The sequence below is a fragment of the Jaculus jaculus genome, chromosome 1 (assembly GCF_020740685.1).
Source record: "Jaculus jaculus isolate mJacJac1 chromosome 1, mJacJac1.mat.Y.cur, whole genome shotgun sequence".
In the NCBI taxonomy this organism is placed as follows: domain Eukaryota; kingdom Metazoa; phylum Chordata; class Mammalia; order Rodentia; family Dipodidae; genus Jaculus; species Jaculus jaculus.
In genome coordinates, this window is record NC_059102.1 from 130,810,106 (window position 1) to 130,829,934 (window position 19,829).

General features: G+C 38.3%; 1 protein-coding gene and 1 non-coding gene across 5 annotated transcripts in view; both read left to right on the forward strand.

Annotated features, from left to right (window-relative positions):
- Rc3h2 (ring finger and CCCH-type domains 2) overlaps positions 1-19,829 on the forward strand; it is a 61,328-nt gene that overhangs the window by 12,118 nt on the left and 29,381 nt on the right. For all 4 annotated transcript variants that reach the window (XM_045141823.1, XM_045141824.1, XM_004662780.2 and 1 more), the window contains exons 4-9: positions 226-459; positions 6,493-6,668; positions 10,655-10,855; positions 11,575-11,707; positions 11,832-11,950; positions 14,295-14,407. In XM_045141823.1, coding sequence (XP_044997758.1) covers positions 226-459; positions 6,493-6,668; positions 10,655-10,855; positions 11,575-11,707; positions 11,832-11,950; positions 14,295-14,407 — 976 coding nt within the window. The remainder of the gene's footprint in view (positions 1-225; positions 460-6,492; positions 6,669-10,654; positions 10,856-11,574; positions 11,708-11,831; positions 11,951-14,294; positions 14,408-19,829) is intronic.
- On the forward strand, positions 11,384-11,490 carry LOC123457919. The gene has a single exon (XR_006635270.1). It is a non-coding gene; the product is annotated as a small nucleolar RNA SNORD90 (small nucleolar RNA).

A 19,829-nucleotide genomic window follows, 5' to 3' on the forward strand; every position in this document is an offset into this window, starting at 1 on the left:
AGAAATCCATAATACTGTCTTTGGACATGTACAATGCATAGATCAAGACACCAAAGTTACTAAGAATTAGATTCCTTATTACTGAATGATTAAAATATATAGAATACATATTGTTAAAAAATTTATTAGAATGGAGTCATAAGAAATTTTGATTTAATAATATGGTGGGAATTGGTTTTTCTGTTGAAAAACATTTGGTTCCCTTTGTCTCCCTTTTGCTTAAAGGTGTAGCTAGTTTGAATCAGAGTGCACTGAGCCGTCCAATGCAAAGGAAACTAGTGACACTTGTAAACTGTCAACTGGTAGAAGAAGAAGGTCGTGTTAGAGCCATGCGAGCAGCCCGTTCACTTGGAGAAAGAACTGTAACAGAACTGATATTACAGCACCAGAACCCTCAACAATTGTCTGCCAATCTGTGGGCTGCTGTCAGGGCTCGAGGATGCCAGTTTCTAGGGCCAGGTAAGAGTGCTCTCCATCTTAACATTTTCTTATTATCAGGTTTTAGAAGAAATTTTTCACTTAATTCTCAACCATCAGTCAGATAAGTGACACAGCTACAATTTCGAAAAGCTGCCAGGCATGGCGGCACATACCTTTAATCCCAGCGCTTGGGAGGCAGAGGTAGTAGGATCATCATGTGTCCGAGGCCAGCCTGGGCTACAGAGGGACCCTACTTTGAAAAAAAAAAACAAAAATAGAAAACCAAGACAGAAAGAGGCTAAGATTGCACAAGTAAATAATCAAGCAGCGGTAAACTTTTTGGTGGGGGGAACTTTGGATTGCTTTTTAATACTTTAAAACATAAATATTAAAGTCAATAGGGAATAATTTCTTTATGGTTTCTGATTTTACTATTTTAAAAAATCACTTATTTAAGGCTGGAGAATTGGCTTAGCAGTTAAGGAGCATGCCTGCAAAGGCTATGGACTCTGGTTCGATTCCCTAGGTCTCACATAAGCCAGATGTACATAGTGGTACATGTGTCTGGAGTTCATTTGCAGGGGCTAGAAGCCTTGGCATGCCCATTCTCACTCACTCACTCACTCTCTCTAATAAATAAATAAGAATAAAATCTTTTAAAATATATTTATTTATTTGAAAGAGGCAGAGAGAGAATGGGTCCACTAGGGTCTTTAGCCATTGCAAATGGACTCCACATGCATGGACCACCTTGCTCATCTGGCTTATGTGGGTTCTGGGAAATTGAACCTACTTCCTTAGGCTTCTCAGGCAGGCATCTTACTCACTAAGCCATCTCTCCTGCTCTCAAAACAATCTTTATCACAAAGTTAGGAAGTATTCATCTGTTTCTTAAAGATTTATTATTGTACCTTTTTGATACAGAACCATAGGGGGAATTTAATTTTTTAAAATACATTTTATTTATTTATTTATGAGAGAGAGAAAGAGGAAGGGGGAGAAAGAGAGAATGGGTGTGCCAACACATCCAGCCACTGCAGACAAACTCCAGAAGTATGCGCTCCCTTGTGCATCTGGCTTATATGGGTCCTGGAGAATCAAAGTGGGATCCTTTGGCTTTGCAGGCAAGCGCCTTAACTGCTAAGGCATCTCTCCAGCCCACAGTTTAACTTTTTGAAGGAAATATTGTTTGGTTTTGGTTTTTGGAGAAGGATCTCCTAAAATAGCTCAAGCAGGCCTAGAATTATGTAGCCCAGACTGGCCTCAAACTGCTTCAGCTGGAATTGAAGCATATATTCCACTATATCCAGCTAAAGAAAAAATCCTAATAAGTAGCATTAGGACAACTGATGGATGTGTAGAAAAAGAACTGGAATTTTTGTTTGTTTTGTTTTGTTTGTTTTTGTTTTTGTTTTTAGAGGTAGGGTCTCACTCTAGCTCAGGCTGACCTGGAATTCATTAAGTAGTCTCACCGTGGCCTCGAACTCTTGGCAGTCTTCCTACCTCTGCCTCCCGAGTGCTGGGATTAAAGGCATGCACCCCCATGCCTGGCAAGAACTGGAATGTTTAAACCTTATCAGTACCTAAATTTCAACTAAGTCAGAGGTTCAAGGTCTTCCTTCACTGTATATACTCAGTGATAGAGCACTTGTCTAGTTTATTTGAGGCTTCACCATCCTTAAAAATGAAGTTTAAAAAATAAATAAAAGTAAATAAATAAAAGATTCATGTAACAAATCAAGGGATTTATATAAAAACCCTGCTGTCTTATATTTGAATTTGCAATATCAGTAGACCACTTGATTTTTTTTGTTGTTGTTGTTTGTTCATTTTTTTGTTTTTTGAAGTAGGGTCTTGCCCTAGCCCAGGCTGACCTGGAATTCACTCTGTAGTCTCAGGGTGGCCTCGAACGCATGGTGGTCCTCCTACCTCTGCCTCCCAAGTGCAGGGATTAAAGGCATGTACCACCACACCCAGCTGACCACTTGATTTTTTTAAAATGATAATTTCTGAGACCTGTTGCTAAAACGTAAAAGCAATCAATAAAGGACCTTTTGCCGGGCGTGGTGGCGCACGCCTTTGATGCCAGCACTTGGGTGGCAGAGGTAGGATTGCCGTGAGTTCGAGGCCACCCTGAGACGCCATAGTGAATTCCAGGTCAGCCTGGACCAGAGTGAAACCCTACCTCGAAAAAAACCTAAAAAAAATAAATAAATAAGGGACCTTTTATGAGTATGAGCTTTCATAAATACATTTCCCTTGCTTCACTTTTAAAGTAGAAAAGTAAAAAATAAGCTTGGGAAATTTGATGCTAAAATGAAAAAAAAAACAATGATTAACAATCTCTTGTTAAAACAACAGAATTCAACTCGAATCTCTCACTGGACAGAAGTGGAACAACTTTCATGTCAATTATGATTAAAGGGGATTGAAGCAAACAAAATATTTAAAAATCTATGAAATGTCATGTAGAAAATATAAGAACCTGAAAGTAGAATGCTGCCTAATTGGTATTAATAGGAATAAGAGGAACAAGAGAGGTTATTGTGGCAATATTATAATCAAAATTATGCCCCATATAAAAATGTCTTAATAAACCCATTCTTGTAATTAATATATGCTAATAATAAAAAGATTAAAGAGGGCTGGAGAGGTTGTTTAATGGTTAAGGCGTTTACGTGCAAAGCTAAAGGACCTCAGTTCAATTCCCTAGGACCCACTTAAGCCAGATGCATAAGGTGGCACATGCATCTGGAGTTCATTTGCAGTGACTGGAGGCCCTGGTGCTCCCATTTTCTCTCTCTTTCTCTCTCTCTCTCTATATATATATCTTTCTCTCTGCTTCTTTCTCTCAAATAAGTAAATAAAACTTTTAAAGTAAGTAAAAAGATTAAAGAAATAAACTAAGCAGAAAATTTTAAAAATGAGTTAGTAATAATAGTATAGAAAATATTTGTTGTTTTAGGTAGTTGCTAGGGCACTAACGTTCTGAATTGCAAAGAGAATAGACAAATAAATGCCAAAGTTTTTGCCCCTGCTTTTCCTAACCTTTCTTAAATAGCTCTTCTATATTGAAAGAATTTTTATCTTTTAGCAACATTCCAACTAATGAAATAGAAAAGAAAGTACTATTTTGTAACCTTAAATAAATTAGTGGACTTAGACAAGAATTACTAGTGTTTGTTAAAATCATTAGATGAGGGCTGATAAAATGACTCAGTTGGTAATATGTTTGTAGTGCAAGCTTGTGGATCTGAGTTTGAGTCTCAGTATTTATGTAAAAAATATAAACCTGGTGGTACATGTTTGTAATCCCAGTGCTGAAGAGGCAGAGACAGGTGAATTCCTGGAGTTCTTTGGCCAGCCAGTGTAGCCTACTTGGCAAGCTCCAAGCCAATGAGAGAAACTACACCTGAGGTTGTTTTCTGTCCTTCACACACATGTGCACACATGCACCTGCACATACATGAATGCATGCACAGACACACACACTGAAACACCAGATGGAATATTACAGGGGAAAATTAAAATGGATGAAGCCTAGAGCCACTGATAATTTTACTTCTGCATGTACATGGTAGGTGTGGTGTGGTGTGGTGTGGGTGTGTGGTATATGCACATACATATGCTAATGGGACATCCTGTATGCTCGCCTAGGTGGCCAGAAGAAAATATCGCTCACCTGTCTAGTCTTTCCTTGGAGCAGAGTCTCTTAGAGGTTCCAGAGCTTGATATTTGTGAGCCCCAGCAATTGTCTGCTCTGTGGTTTCTGTTGCCCAAGGAATAGGTTACAGATATTTGTGACTACACCCACTTGTTTACTAGGCTCTAAAGATTCAAATGGTGTCTGTCTCTCTCTCTCTCCCTCCCTCCCTCCCTCCCCCCCCCCTTACTCTCTGCATCTGTTGCTCTCAAATAAATAAATGAAAAATGAACAAAAAAAATTTTTTTAAAGAATGTTTGGCAGCTGGACATGGTGGAGCACGCCTTTAATCTCAGTACTCGGGAAGGAGGCAGAGGTAAGAGGATCACCATATGTCCAAGGTCTCCCTGAAACTACATAGTGAATTCCAGGTCAGCCTGGTCTAGAGCATGACCCTACCTTGAGAAAAAACAAAATGTTTAAAAAAATTTTTTTTTTATTGAATAGTTTGTCCACAAAAAACATGAAAATAAAAAACCAAACCCAGTCTGAGTGTAATCAAACCTCTGGTTTACCTGAAATAAAGTAAAAATAAGCTAGTGGGATATATTTTTAAATGCTACAAGTAGAGATTGAGGGAAATTTATTAGAAAAAAGTTATTTCTGTTTTTAAATTATTGTCATTTGTGTGTGTGTGTGTGTTTTCATGTGAGTACACTTGTTCATGTTTGTGTACATGTACATGCCATGGAATGTGCATGGAGGTCAGAGGATAACTTCAGCTTGGTCTTCTCTGTCTCATTTGCACTGGCATTTCTTGTTCTGTATTCTGACTCTGGTGTTTTGTCTTGAAGATCCAGGAGAGCCCCCTGACTCTTAGCCTCATCATAATGTACTGGAATTACAGAAGCCCACTATTTTTATGTAGGGTCTGGGGATCAAGTAACAAGCATTTTATTTACTGAACCACCTCTCCAACACCACCGCCCCTGCCAAAAAATAAGTATTTTTATAATAAATAAATGAACTTTCTTTTAAAGTAAAACATAGGGATAGACAGCTTAAAAAACATCTCAACTAAAACAATATGTGGACAATATGTATGGATTATTTGGATAGTTTAATCAAATGTAAAAAGATATTTTAGAAGCAGTGGGAGAAATGAAACCTGGATTTAATTATATCAAAGAAATACACTGCTTTTCCTACATATAATAATGGCCTTATTAAGCTTTTTGAAAGCTTTGTCTATTAGAACTATATACTGCAGTATTTAAGGGTAAAGGATTATGTTGTCTGGGACTTACTTCAAAATATGCCAGTCAAAATGCACTAGAAGAGTAAAAGAGAACTTGATGAAGCTTTTCTGACATCAGCTCCATTATGGTTACATGTTATCTCTTCTTTTGTGTGTTTTAAATTTTAAACAATGCAAAGTTAAATAAAAAACATTTAATCCACATTTTTTTTTTAAATTTTTATTTATTTATTTGAGAGTGACAGACAGAGAGAGAGGCAGAGAAAGAGAGAGAGGCGAGTGGGCACGCCAGGGCTTCCAGCCACTGCAAACGAACTCCAGACGCATGCGCCCCCTTGTGCATCTGGCTAACGTGGGTCCTGGGGAATCGAGCCTTGAACCGGGGTCCTTAGGCTTCACAGGCAAGCGCTCAACCACTAAGCCATCTCTCCAGCCCTTAATCCACATTTTTATGGAATTAATTTAAAGTTGTAATTTTTTGGATACCTGCTTGTATGTATTTACCTTAGTTATTAGATTCAGAGGTTAATATTACTTTTTTTTTTTTTTTTTTTTTTTTTGGTAGGGTTTCACTCTAGTGCAGGCTGACCTGGAACTCAGTCTGTGGCCCCAGGCTGGCCTCAAACTCATGGTGATCCTCCTACCTCTGCCTCCCAAGTGCTGGGATTAAAGGTATGTGCCACCACCTGGTGGTTAGATTATATGATAGTTTCTAACAGAGTACTTAGTGGGTTTTGTATATTATTATGAAAATAGTTCTGAATTACTTTTTCCCCATCCATTATCTAATTGATTATTATATATCTGCAGAACATATTTCATTAAAGTTCTATTGACCTATATTTTAATTGAGTACTTAGTAGGCAATATATTTTTAAGCAATTTTTGTGTATGTATGATAACATCTTTGAGTGCTAATTGTTGTAGATTATGTGTACCACCATAAACTGATACCCAAATAAATTTTTTTTTTTTTTAGTTAGGGTCTCACTCTAGCTCAAGCTGACCTGGAATTCACTCTGTAGTCTTGGGGTGGCCTTGAACTCACTGTGATCCTTCCCTCTTTGCCTCAGAGTGCTGGGATTAAAGGCATGCACCACCATATCCAGCTCAAATAAATGTTTTTGAAATTATCTGTGTTATAATGAACTCTTATTACTACTATTTCTAGCTATGCAAGAAGAAGCCTTAAAGTTGGTGTTGCTGGCATTAGAAGATGGTTCTGCCCTCTCAAGGAAAGTTCTGGTTCTTTTTGTTGTGCAGAGACTAGAACCAAGATTTCCTCAGGCATCAAAAACAAGTATTGGTCATGTTGTGCAACTACTGTATCGAGCTTCTTGTTTTAAGGTAAGCACAGTGCAACTGTCTCAAGACTGTGAAGCAGACTTTCTAGATTTCATGCTTCTTCCTCAACTGGCCTACGAAATGAACACTTGCAAAAATTGAGATGAACTTTTTTTTTTCTTTTTAACTTGTGCATTAATTACATCTCTGATACCAACTATTTGTTACTACCATTTTTGGTTTCAGCAACACAGAATGGAACATAAGGAAGTAGTTTGGTAAACTTTGGACTCTTATCAGGAAAAATTGTAAAAGTAGACTAAAGAAACCTTACTCATTTACATTTGCCATCTCAATAAAGAGCCTGAAATTATACTGTAATCTCTGTAAGAAAACTTGAAAATCATTTTTTTATTTATGTCCTGTAAAGAAATTAGTCTTCCGGGCTGGAGAGATGGCTTAGCGGTTAAGTGCTTGCCTGTGAAGCCTAAGGACCCCGGTTCGAGGCTCGGTTCCCCAGGTCCCACGTTAGCCAGATGCACAAGGGGGCGCACGCGTCTGGAGTTCGTTTGCAGAGGCTGGAAGCCCTGGCGCACCCATTCTCTCTCTTTCCCTCTGTCTTTCTCTCTGTGTCTGTAGCTCTCAAATAAATAAATAAATAATTTAAAAAAATGTTCTACCATCTGTAGTCAACTTCTATTTAAAAAAAAAAAAAAGAAATTAGTCTTCCATCTGAAAATGCCTATATATTTTAGGGATGATAAGAAAGTGAATGATTAAGAAGATTGCCCCACTTTCCATTCTTTGTGATTTTCTGTTTGGTGTAATGGGCAAATATTTTTTTTAGGTGTTTTGTTTTTCAAGGCAGGGTCTTACTCTATCTCAGGCTGACTTGGAATTCACTGTGTATTCCCAGGATGGCCTCGAACTCACGGCAATCCTCCTACCTCTGCCTCCTGAGTGCTGGGATTAAAGGCGTGTGCCACCATGCCCAGTACTTAGAGAAAGTTACTGACATGTGGAAAACAGCCTAAATCCTTTAATTTTCTATAAATTTTCTATATAAATTTTCTTATAAAGCTATAAGAGTATAGCTTGCAGGGCTGGAAACATGGCTCAGCAGCAAAAGGCATTTGGTTTCAAAGCTTCCTGGCCAAAATCAGTTTCTTTTTATTTATTTATTTATTTATTTGAGAGCGACAGACACAGAGAGAAAGACAGATAGATAGAGAGAATGGGCGCGCCAGGGCTTCCAGCCTCTGCAAACGAACTCCAGACGCGTGCGCCCCCTTGTGCATCTGGCTAACGTGGGACCTGGGGAACCGAGCCTCGAACTGGGGTCCTTAGGCTTCACAGGCAAGCGGTTAACCACTAAGCCATCTCTCCAGCCCCAAAATCAGTTTCTATACCACCCAAATGAGCTGGACCCAAAAAGAGGTCCAGGTATCTGGTGTTCAGTTTTAGTGGCAAGCAGCCTAGGCATCCCCTTGTAAGATAAGCACTTCACACGCGCACACACACATAAGTTTAAAGGAAAAAAAATTAAAGTATAGATAATTAGCCAAGTCTTGAGAATGGCTTAGTGACTTGGAAATGAAAAGACCAGTTGGCTTCTGTGAAAGTAAACTATCCAAAGCATATTTAAATTATTTAGTTCAAGACTCCAAGAATGAAGAAAAAGGATAGGCAAGAAAAGATTTTCCTGGACAACTATATTTTAGAAAACTGCTAATTGATGGAAATGTTTTCAAGTGGATTAAAGTTTTTTTTTTTTTTTTTTTTTTTAGTCAAGTAAGTCATCCTGCGGAGTACACTGAAGCAGGACCAGCTTATTTTTTATTTTGGTTGGATTAAAGTTTTGATTGTTGTTATGTCATTGGAAAGTTTCAGTGCTTTGGGCATGTGTCATTTATTCTGGAAATTATATAGCAATATACTTGCATATTTGTATTATTAGAAAACTTTATTATTTCATGTGAAAATCTGGAATAACTCTTATATAACTTGGATTTGTATGTTTTTGATTTTTTTAAATTTATTGGCAAGCAAAAAAAGAGAGAAAATGAGAGGATATGGGCTTAGTGTGGCCTCTTGCCACAGCGAACAAACTCCAGATGCATATACCACTTTGTGCATCTGGCTTTACATGGGTACTGGAAAATTGAACCTAGGCCAACAGGCTTTGCAAGCAGGTGCCTTTAACTTACTAAGCATTCTCTCTAGTGCCATGTTTTGTTTGGTTTTGTTTTTATCATTTAAGTCAGGTAAAGATTAAACTTGTGGGATTGAGGATTTACCTAAGTAGTAGAGTGCTTGCCTAGCAACATAAGGCCCAGGGTTTGGTCCTCTGTACAAAAAAAGAAAAAAAGATATTAAAGTTGTATAAATACTTCAATGATCGTTTCTCTGGTGGCAGAAAGTTTTAAGTGTATATATGTTTGTTTTGACACAAGGTGTCCTGTTTCTTAGGCAAACCTAAGACCCGCTATGTAGCAAAGGATGGCCTTGAATTCCTGATCCTTTTAACTCCATCACCCAAGTGCTGGGATTGTTGGCATATGTCACCATGTGCAGTGTTGGGGATTGAACCCAGCAAGCACCTGTGGCACCTAAGCTATATGTACATTTCTGGTGGCAGAAAATTTCTTTCTTTTTTCTTTTTGCTATTTTCAAGGTCAGGGCTCATCCAGGCTCTCCTGGAGTTCACTATATAGTCTCAGGCTGTCCTCAAACTCATAGCAGTCCTCCTACCTCTGCCCCCTGAGTGCTGGGATTAAAGGTGTATACCACCATGCCTAGCTAAAATATTTCTTTTCTTTTTTTTTTTTAAGGTTTTTATTTATTTATTTATTAGAGACAGAGAGAGGGAGGGAGAGAGAAAGTGAGAATGGGTATGCCAGAGCCTCTAGCCACTGCAAACTCCAGACACAAGCGCCCCCTTGTGCATCTGGCTAACGTGGGTCCTGGGGAATTGAACCAAGGTCCTTAGGCTTTGCAGGCAAATACCTTAACTGCTAAGCCATCTCTCCAGCCCAAAATATTTCTTAAATCATCATGTGATAGTACTAATATGGGCCTCCTTCCCCTACCCTGAGCCTTGCACGTTCTATGGAAGTACTATACAACTGAACTACCTACCCTGTCACATTGGATGGGTTTCTTGTTTATCCCCCACTGCTACCAATGTGAGCTTTTAAAATATTTTATTTAAATTTATTTAAATACCCATAGAAGATTTTATTTTAATATTGCAAGGTGAGAGAGAGAGAGAAAGAATGAGAATATGGCTGTAATAGGGCCTCTAGCCATTGCAAACAAACTCCAGATGCATGCACCACTTTATGCATCTGGTTTTTTGTGGGTACTGGGGAATCCAACCAGGGTTGTTAGGCATTACAGGCAAGTGCCTTAACTGCTGAGCCATCTCTCTATCCCCCCAATATGATGTTTTATGAATCATAATTCTGATCATATCACTTCTGTATATAAATGTTCTCAGTGGCTTCTCATTCCTCTTAGAATAATATTCAAATAACTTATAGTATACAAGGCCCTCTGAGTCCTCTGGCCTATGTTGAAGCATTAAACCAAATGTCCTCTTATCTTTCATGTTTCCATTTAACACTTGCTGCTCTTTTTTAGATTCTGTTCCTCCCCCTTTTTCTAAGTAAACCCTGATTATTTTTCAAGATGTAGCTCATGTGATTTTTAACTGGGAGAAAGTCTTTTCTGAAATTTATCCTTACCAGCCAAATTACTTTCCACTGTGTTGCCAGAGCCCTATAATAGCACTCGTACTGTAATTTTCAGTTTACAAGTATTTCTCTTTCTTGTTGTACACTGATGAACACATTGAGACAAGGGCTCTGTATGCATCTGTATAGTTATGATTCTGTCTTTTTCCCAAAAGGATTTATGGTGAGGACATTATTTTGTGTGGTATCTTAATTTGTGGTATAAGCTCTCTCACTCACCCCAAAAGTGAATAAATTGGGCAAGAAGGAATGAATAAAACAATTTGATGAGTTTAAGTTTTCTTTTATTTTTAGGTTACTAAAAGAGATGAAGACTCTTCCCTGATGCAGCTAAAGGAAGAATTTCGGAGTTATGAGGCATTACGCAGAGAACATGATGCCCAAATTGTTCATATTGCTATGGAAGCAGGACTTCGTATTTCACCTGAGCAGTGGTCCTCACTGCTGTATGGGGACTTGGCACATAAATCACACATGCAGTCTATCATTGATAAGGTTTGTAAATTAGAGTTGCTGATTTTATACCCTTGCTGTTACACAGAAGAACACTGTAATGCGGGTGCTTCTGTATTTTTCATTCTAATGTACCCATCTCAGTTGAAAATGCATTTAATATACCTAACATAGCAAGTGTCTTAATTTTGTAACATAGTATACTAAGAGTATTGGTTGTTTACCCAGAAGATGGTATAACTGATAAAAGCTATAGTTCACTCCCTGTGCCTGGCATTGTGAGAGATTGTACTGGTTAGCACTAGCCTGGGGACAGAACCAGTTCAAAATCTGGAATCCTGTTATCATTGAATCCTAAAATTGAAAAATTACTAGACCATTGAAAGTCAAGAGTTGACAGAGAGACTGACAGATTTCCACATTTTTAAGTATTAGTCCTTCCAGATTTTTTTCTTTTATTTACTCTTAAGGCATGTAACAGAAATGCAGGATATTAGCATAAAAACATATAGGCTTACAGAGTCTCAAGTTTATCTATAGTCTGACCATAGAGAGCTAATATAACTTAATAAGTGTGTGTTCTAAGTGTCTAATGATGAGTTTCATAGGGCAGATTTTGAGGTGAAAATTAATTCATCATTGATACTCCTATGATATCTGAAGACACTTAAGAATCTATTAAGTAAGCAAATATATGAAAAATATTTGAACATAGGTATGTCTTAAAACCAAAATAAAAATCATTTTTTTCTATTTATTAGCTACAGTCTCCAGAATCATTTGCAAAGAGTGTCCAGGAATTGACAATTGTTTTGCAACGAACCGGTGACCCAGCTAATTTAAATAGACTGAGACCTCATTTAGAGCTTCTTGCAAACATAGATCCTAATCCAGGTATGTGAGAAAATGTTCGTGTTCTTATACTGTGTCCAACTTTGAGGGAAATAGTGCATGAGAGATACTGCGGATACAGTTATCTCTCCTCACCCATACTCTATCCCCTGGGTTCTTATTTTAGATGCTGTTTCACCATCTTGGGAGCAGCTAGAAAATTCAATGGTAGCTGTCAAAACAGTGGTTCATGGTCTCGTGGACTTCATACAAAATTATAGTAGAAAAGGCCATGAGACACCTCAGGTAAGTAAATTTATTGCATTTCTGACTGCCATTATCTATAAGACAGTCTCTATTACTTTACTTGTTAAAAATACATTTGGTCATTGGATTGGCTCATTATATAACATTGTTCTTTATAAAGTGTGTGTGTGTTTGTGTTTCACTAGGGTTTGAACCCAATACCTTGTGCATACTACACTAGAACTCTGCCACAAAGCTATATTATTAGTCTCCTTGTAAGTTTTTATTATCTCTGTCTTTTTGGAGAAACTCAGTTTTTAGTGTACCTAACTACTAGTATTCCATAGTACAGCAGAACAGCAAGAGTTTAGAGGATATTTTGGATGTGAAGTTTTCACTGAAAAACAAAAGTATAGCACAGTGATTCCTCCTTCCAAACATTTTGTCCAGTGTGTGTGTGTGTGTGTGTGTGTGTGTGTGTGTGTGTATGGTATGTGGGTTTGTTGTTTTGAGATAGGGTCTCACTCTAGCCCAGGCTGACCTGGAATCCTCTCTGTACTATGAGTGGCCTTGAACTCATGGTGATCTTTCTACCTCTGCCTCCTGAATGCTAGTAATAAAGGCGTATGCCACCATGTGCAGCTGTCCAGTTTTTTCTACTGTAGAAAAGTCACTTTTTTTTAATCCATTGTTATCTTCCCAATTAATTTTTATTTGTAAAAGTACTGAATTTGAATTTTCAAAATACTTTCAATGCCCTTGAGAAATGGAGGTTAAAGCCTGGGCATGGTGGCACACACCTTTAATTCCAGCACTCAGGAGGCAGAGAAATAGGATTGTTGTGAGTTCAAGGCTGCCCTGAGACTACATAGTGGATTCCACTATGTAGCCTGAGCTATAGTGAAACCCTACTTCAAAAAAGACTTTAAAAAGGAAGGAAGGGAGGAAAGGAGGGAGGGAAAAAGGAAGGAAGGAAGGAAGAAAGGAAGGATAAATTTGAGGTTAAAGGGCTGGAGAGATGGCTTAGTGGTTGAAGGCTCTTGCTAATAAAGCTTGATGGCTCAAGTTTGTTTCCCCCCATGCCTACATAAAGCCAGACATACAAAGTGGTGCATGCGTCTGGAACTTGTTTACAATGGCAGGAGGTCTTAGTGTGGCCATTCTTTCTCTCTCAGATAAATAAATATTTAAAAACCAAAATTGAGGATTTGGAGAGAGAGCATAGCAGTTAAAGGCACTTGTTTGCAAAGACAGACAACCATGGTTCAATTCCCAGTACCCACATAAAGCCAGATGTACAAAGTAGTACATGCATCTGGAGTTTATTTGTAGTGGCATGAGACTTTGATAGTGCCCATTCTCTTTCTCTCTCTCTCTATCTATCTATCTATCTATCTATCTATCTATATATATATCTATCTCTATCTCTATCTGCTTGCAAATAAATTAAATATATATATATATATATATACATATATATAAAGAAATTGAGGGTAAAATATATTCTTTATTTGAATGACTTCCATTTATTATATCATTTCCTATGTAATAGCCTGCATATTTTATTTCTAAGCCTCACAGATACCTGCAAGGTAATTGCTGTTCCTAAGCTGAACCTTAAAGATGTTAGATAACATATTCTATCAGTATCTAACACAGCTGGTGTTAAAAGTTTCCATAGGTGATTAGCTTTTAATTCTTCTGTCCTTATTTGATTAGAAGATAAAGTAACATTCAGCTGTCAACTGAATGATGATTTTCTTTTTATCTTGTTAGGGTCAAGAAGTGAAAACTACATCTTAGTGTTCGATACATGTTATAAATGAGTTTTAATTTTTTTAATTTTTAAAATATTTATGAGAGAGACAAGGAAAGAAAGAATGTACATGCAGTTGCCTCTTGCTGCTACAAACGAACTATAAAAATGTTTTTAATATTCTGCTTTATTGTTTGAGAATAGAATTGTACCCTCAGATTAACTGACGAATTAGTAATTTTTCAATTTCAGAAGAATTGTATTCAACATTTCCTGGGAAAGTTTGAGTGAGCAAAGATCACAGCTTTCTTTTTAGCGTTTTTAAATTGTTTGATTTTGTTATAAAAATTTTTAAATAGCAGTACAATAGTGAGAATTTTTTTCCCCTGAGGATTGAGTTGCCTGTCAAAACAATAGACAATATTTGAACATGTTTTATACAATTTTCAGAGAGGATGCCTAAAAAGCCCTCATAAGGGTTATGCCCCCAAACTCACAACAGGAATAGTAGTTTCTTTAGCTTATTAATTATCTATCTAGTGTGGAAATGATTTAAAGGTGGTCTAATCATAACAATCTGAATTCCTGAAAGTGAGTAACAGCTAGAGTCTTCACTTTTCCATTCGTTGGATGTTTTCTTTTGTGTAGCCTCAGCCAAACAGCAAATACAAAACTAGCATGTGTCGAGATTTGCGACAGCAAGGGGGTTGTCCACGAGGAACAAATTGTACATTTGCCCATTCTCAGGAAGAGCTTGAAAAGTAAGTTTTTAATATTTTCATATGTTTTAATATTTGGTTATTGTGGAAGTGTAAGAAGAGTCTTAATGTTTGTAGTGTTTCAAATATACAAGTAAGTTAGATTGCAAATTAACCATTGCTTTCAAAACCATAATAAATTGATAAACTTAAGGGCAAGATTAATATTCACAGGCCATATTTTGAGACTATAGCTGGAACCCTTTTTTTGCTACCTATGTAGAATGAAAGTACCCCTATTTGCCTTTATATTAATTGTTCAGGTTCTATTGAACATATCAACAAAATCTGAGGCAGAATAGTAATGTAGATACATTTTTGTTTTCTGGCTTTTGGTCTTTTTAACATTGTTGTTTTTTCTGTGTCTCCTCTCTTTTCTTAAGTTATCTGCTTTTTCTGTGTCCATTTATTCTGGCCACATAAACTATAAAATACCTTTCAGTGAACCGAAACTATCACCAAAGAAGCCAGTGTGGTGGCTCACACCTTTAATCCCAGCACCTGGGTGGCTCAGGTAGGACTGTGTGAGGCCAGCCTGGGTTTCTGGATGAGTTCCAGGTCAGCTTGAGTTAGAGTGAGACCTTGCCTCAAAATAAAACAAAGCAATATTTACACACATACATACACATACCCTCCAAAGATGTAGGGAGATAGCTTAGTTGGTAAAGTGCTTGCTGAGGAAGCATGAGGACCTTAGTTCAGTCCTCACCACCCATGTAAAAACTGGGTGTGGTCATACACACCTATAACCCCTGAGCTAGAAAAGGGCTACAAGGAATATTCTTGGGGTTTGGATAGCCAGCTAGTCAAGCAGAATTGGTGAGATTGGTTCAACAAGAAACCTTATATTTAAAAAAAAAAAAAAAAAAAAAAAACTGAGGTGGAAGTAGTGGTAGGAGGATTGCCATGAGTTTGAGGCCACCCTAAAACTACATAGTGAATTCCAGGTCAGCCTGGACAAGAGACCCAACCTTAAAAATCAAAAACAGGGCTGGAGAGATGGCTTAGTGGTTAAGCACTTGCCTGTGAAGCCTAAGGACCCCAGTTCAAGGCTCGATTCCCCAGGACCCACGTTAGCCAGATGCACAAGGGGGCGCACGCATCTGGTGTTCATTTGCAGTGGCTAGAAGCCCTGGCGCACCCACCCATTCTCTCTCTCTCTCTCTATCTGCGTCTTTCTCTCCCTATTACTCTTAAATAAATAAATAAATAAATAAATAAATAAATAAATAAATAAATAAAGTTCCAAAGAAAAATAGATGGACACTAATTGATACAATCTTCCAGTGTTGACCTCTGGCCTCCACATGTTAATGCACACATATGCGTTCACCTATACAGACACATGGATCCAAACACATGCACACACACCCGCACGCACATACAAGCATACATACAAACTCACCAAAAAAATTGACTAAGGATTGGAGAGATGAATCAGTGTTAAAGGCACTTACTTGCAAATCCTGAATGCTCAGGTCCAATTCCCAAGTGCCCACATAAGCCAGATGCAGAGTAGCACATGCATCTGGACTTCATTTGCAGTGGCAGGAGGCCCTGGTGTGCCCATTCCCTCCCTCCTTCCCTTCCTCCTTCCCTAGCCCTCTCTTTCTCTCTCTCCTGGTGCTAGGAGATGGCTAAGTGGTTAAAGGCATTTGCTTGCAAAGCCTGCCAGCTTGGGTTCAAATCCCAAGTACACCTGTAAAGCCAGATCCACAAAGTGAGGCATGTGTCTGGTGTTGCTTGCAATGGCAAGGGTTTCTAACATGCCTATTCTCTATCCTTCTCTCTTTCTCCTCTCACAAATAAATAAACTAACATGTTTTAAAAGATTCTCTTTAAAATTTTTCTGTGACACAAATTACATGTATATTAACTCTTAGTGAACATCTCTTTTATTTTTGTATATTTTGCATTTGAATGAGCTAATTATCTCCTCCTATATCTTCTGTTACTTTCTTATTGCTGTGACCCAGTAGAAGGAATTTAAGGAAGGGAGAGGTTTAATTTGGTTCACAGTTTCAGGACAGTACATTACCACATAGTGGGGAGGGCACAGTGGCAGCAATTATAGGAAGCCAGCTCATGACATTGTACTGAGGAAGCAGACAATCAACAGGAAGTGAGGCTGGGCTATAAAACTTTAAGGCCTACCTCCACCACAGTGACCCTTTCCTACAGCAGTGCTTCACCTTTTAAAGGTCCCATAACCTTTTCAAACAGCACTACTACCTATAGGCCAAATGTTCAAACACATAAACCTACAGATGGGCCATGTCAATTTTTTTTTTTTTAAGAAATATCACCCAGTCAAGTTACTGATTCCTTCCTTCCTTCCTTCCTTCCTTCCTTCCTTCCTTCCTTCCTTCCTTCCTTCTTTCCTTCTTTCCTTCTTTCCTTCCTTTCTTTCTTTGAGAGTGACAGACAGAGAAAAAGAGGCAGATAGAGAGAGAGGGGGAGAATGGGCACGCCAGGGCCTCCAGCTCCAGATGCGTATGCCCCCTTGTGCATCTGACTAATGTGGGTCCTGGGGAATCGAGCCTCGAACCAGGGTCCTTAGGCTTCACAGGCAAGTGCTTAACCACTAAGCCATCTCTCCAGCCCCCATGTCACATTTAAACAAGATTGCACCCATGGTTTTCACAGGTTTATGTCCATTTCATGTTGCAAAATGCATTAGTCTACCTTTTAACATCCCCATAGTCTTTAAGTCCCAACCTTCTTCAAAAGTCCAGGTTATTCTGAAACTCAAGGCAGTCTCTTGAGATTCCTATATAAAATCAAAAAACAAATTACATACTTCCAGTGTATAATGACAGAGGATAAACATTCCTATTCCAAAAGGGAAGAATGAGGACATAGCAAGGAAGGATTGTCCCAAGCAAGACTGAAACCCAACAGGACAATACCAAATACTATGGCTCCTTGTCTGGAATCTAAGACTTGTGGTGAAATCATTTGGGTGCCAAAAGTCATAAGGAACCTCTCCTCTCCAGCCCTGATTCCTGTACTACGTATAGCCTCTGTCTTGGGTTACCTCCATTCTGAGCATATAGTTTTTCTTAGCAGATGCTCCAGGTTCATACATGCCTAGTATCCTGGAGTGTCCATTACCAACTTAGGGTTCACCTTCATACCTTCACTCAGTGGCCCCCTCAGAGCCTTCTTTTAGGGACTTTGATCCTCAAACACATTGCCTGGCTTCAGTGGCTCTCTGAAGCTATGGTGCAATACTCCATGAACCCCCTAGTCTTTGTCTTTTATGCTTATAAACCAGTACCATGTGAATGACAATGCCAAGTTAATGCTGAGTTCAGGAATGAATTTGGCCCCCTTGGACCTGTTTTAGTGGCCTTTGTATTCCTTGGTTGTTAAAATCTGTGAAAACACTTTTACTAGGCAGCTATTTTTGTGCAGAGAATCCCTCCTGGGACATTTTCCCTTTAAGCCCTCTCCTTTCAAAAGAATTTGCATTTGTGCAAGCTGTCCTTCATTAAGTGGGATCTGACCCTCTGGACCTTTTTTCTGCTATCCTGGTGCAGAGCAGTAGGCTTTTCTGTAATGACACTTACAAATCTCTTTTAATGTTACAACTTATTTCTGTTGTAGTCTCCATGTTTGGAACTTAAACTTGTTTAGACTTGTTTCCTTATCATACCTTATGTTTTACATCATTTTTCTTTGCTTCACTGTAGATGTAAGAGCAGTGAACAAAAACAATACCACAGACTCAATTTCTATTTTGCCTATAAATTTCTTCCACCAACACATCACTCTCTTGTTTTAAAATTCAGCCTTGCTTAAGTTCTCAGATGGTCAAAATGCATATTCTTTTCTAGAATGTCATATAGAATTACCTCTATTTCAGTTGTTAATACAGTCCTTGTTTCCTTCTGAAACCTCCGTGCTGGACCTACACTGTTTCTCTTGGCCTTCCATCAGATTGGCTCCTTAAACTCTCCTGACAGCATTGTAAGCTTTCCCTAACTCATTGCAGATCTTCAATATTTCTCCCTCAGACTAGTTCCAAAGCCGTGCAAAGTACATGGTCCAGTGTATCACAAGAACTGCACCATTTCTGGTACCAATTTTCTGTATCAGTTATTTTTTTGTTGCTGAAACAAAATATCAGAAAAAAGCATTTTAAGTTTAGGAAAGACTTGAATTTGGCTTTCAGTTTAATTAGAGTTATGGTTCCAGGGGGATATATTCCATCATGATGGGGATGACTTAGTGGCAAAACGGGGAAACTAGCTTGATAGACTGTATTCAGGAAACTGAGAATCAACTGGACGTAGAGCTGGCTATAAATCCTCAAGGCTCAACTCCAGTGACCTACTTCCTCTAGCAAGGCCCTACTGTCTAAAAGTTTCACATCCCACCCAAAAAGTACAACCAGCTGAGGACTAAGTGTTTAGATATGTGAGCGTATGTAAGATACTTCTCATTTAGCCAAAAATACTCTTCATCTTTTTTCTTTTTTCCGTGTTCCCTGACAAGCTGTAGTTATGTTGGCTTTGTTATAGGAATCTTCTTTGTCAGCTGTCTTCCTTTGAGTTGTCCTGAATAATTAGTTACCATGTTCTGCCTAAGAACCCACGTTTGACTCCCTACTACCCATGTAAGCCAGATGCACATGGTAGCACATGCATCTGGAGTTCATTTGTAGTGACTAGAGGCCCTGGCATGTCCATTCTCTCTCTCTTTCAAATAAATAAATAAAAATAAAATATATTTTAAAGCACAGATCTATGCACTTCACTCCCTTTCACCTGTCTTTGATCATTTGTCATTGCCCTGTGATTAGTGATATAAAATATGACTTGTGGCCTATAAATTCCCTGCATTTTCTCATCTGTGCTTGCTTTGTAACAATCTCACAACCCTACCTAATTATACTCTTTTCAAACCACACTAACATTCTATCCATTTTGGAGTCCACTGTGCTCCTTCACCCTTCAGGTCTTTCATATAATGCTGTTCCTTTTTGTGCTATCTTTACGGTTGTTTCATCTTTTGATTTTTTTCAGGGTGGTTCCTGCACTACTTCATATGAAATAGTCACATTTATTACAATTAGAGTTTTTTAAAAAAAGGTCTACTCTAGAGGTTGACAAACTTCTGTTAATTCTACATCGGAAAAGAAATAGGCTTTATGGGCCATTCAGTTTCTTTCCTAACCACTCATCTTTGCCTTTGTAACAACAAAGCAGCCATAGACAATTCGTGAAATAGGCATAGTTATAAATGTTATTTAGAAAGACTAGCAACCTTTACTCATGTCTTATAGTTACCAACTTCTAATCTCTTTATTGTCTGTCTGACTCAAGTGTAAGGTCCATGGAATTTACCTGTCTTGTTTATTGTTGTCTTCTTGCCTCCTTGTAGCACTGTGCCCTGCATGTCATTACCACTATATGCAGCT